Below are 1,641 nucleotides of genomic sequence, written 5' to 3' on the forward strand. Positions count from 1 at the left end.
CTGGCTTCCAATTCCACGGCGGTTTCCCTGTCACCATCTCAACAATGGCACACCCAAGAGCCCAGATATCGGCTCCTGACTCGTATTCATTATTGTTGACTGACTCGGGTGCCATATAAAGAGGAGTTCCTCTAATTTCCACTCTCCCCTGTTTCTGCCCTGTTTTCTTTGCCAGCCCAAAATCTGCAATCTTCACTTCACCATTCTCAAACAACAATATATTATCAAGCTTCAAGTCACAGTGGACAAATCCCTTTCCGTGAACACAACTCAGACCCTTCAGTATCGATCTCGTGTAGTCTTTGACATCACCTTCTTGCAAGCAACCACCAGACTTCTTGATCTTGTAAGATAAGCTTCCTCCTTTAGCATACTCCAACAGCAGATTATATAAGAATTCATTGTTTTCTGCAGTAGCTTGACAGTCGCCAAAACATTGGATGATTTGTGGACAGAGGCCAATTTCATTCAAAACTTCCCTCTCGTTCTCGAGCAAGGTGGTGTCCGATTGGTTGCAGGACTTCACTGCCATCACTTCGGGATACGTAGAGGATGAATTCTTAGATGTTGCAAGATGGACTGTAGATGAACTGCCATAGCCAAGGCAGCCTCCTCTTACCCACTCCATGTTTGTTTAGCGTTTTTAGAAACTGGAATAGCCGTGTAGAGTGAGAAGAAAAGGGGAAACGGTGGTTTATATAGGGATATTTTCCCATGTGGAACCGGGCAGCGTGGGCATCATTTTTGGGCCCAATTTTATTTTCCTTCTCAAAACCGGATCCAAATCCAATATAATAATATTACAATTAGGATTCTGAAAATTTAAAATAAAATAAAATAGAAGAGTGCTCCAGATAGCAAAATCTTGGACAAAGGATATGCTGCCACACCAGCTATGCTCATATGCCATTCACATACCCGTATTAATTCTCTATTGGATTTTTAACCTATCTATTTTCTAGTATAATTTCGTATCAGATTTAATGAAAAAAATTCAATAAATATTTTTTGAATAATATGGATTAATATTTTTTTTTCTAAATCTATGTTTATTTATTAAATCTATGGTTAACATATCCCATTAATCTTTTCAATTCAATTTTTAAAATATTGATATTATGATAATTATTATATTTTAAAATATTTTTTACTTTAAAATATATCTAAGTAATATTTTTTATTTTTTTAAAAAAAAATTTAAATAAAAAAAATTCAAAACGTTTAAGAACTTGAAGCCAGCCACGTTTGCAAAGAAACTCTTATACGGTATTCAAATAGTAATGAGGTAAAGTTGTATCAATCTCTATATATCCATCCATGTATATACATTATTAGATAGATAACATGTTATGACACTTGCATCATGAATTTGAAGTGAAGTTATTAGAATATTATCTTTTAGCAACATGGGTGCATGACTCCATCTCCTCTGGGACTAGCCAGAAAATGAAAGGGATAAAAATAAAATAAAATAAAATCCCAGAGAGACTGCATATATCATATGCAGGTATTAATGTCATGAAAAAGGTTGGCATATATGCAGGCATGTTGCAGGATCCCTCGATTTCAGCTGCCTGATAAAAATACACCAAGTTTCTGAAACAAGAATGCCAACTTGTGTTCGCAGTTGCCATCAATCTG

The 1,641-nt window shown here is 35.5% G+C and overlaps 1 protein-coding gene across 1 annotated transcript in view; it reads right to left on the minus strand.

Moving 5' to 3' along the window:
• Nucleotides 1-651, minus strand: part of LOC105113876 (mitogen-activated protein kinase kinase kinase YODA) — a 7,697-nt gene extending 7,046 nt beyond the window's left edge. The window contains exon 1 of the mRNA XM_011010228.1: nt 4-651. Coding sequence (XP_011008530.1) covers nt 4-628 — 625 coding nt within the window. The 5' untranslated portion in view covers nt 629-651. The remainder of the gene's footprint in view (nt 1-3) is intronic.
• Nucleotides 652-1,641: the final 990 nt, after the last annotated feature.

The sequence above is a fragment of the Populus euphratica genome, unplaced genomic scaffold, assembly GCF_000495115.2.
Source record: "Populus euphratica unplaced genomic scaffold, PopEup_1.0 scaffold459.1, whole genome shotgun sequence".
NCBI lineage: Eukaryota > Viridiplantae > Streptophyta > Magnoliopsida > Malpighiales > Salicaceae > Populus > Populus euphratica.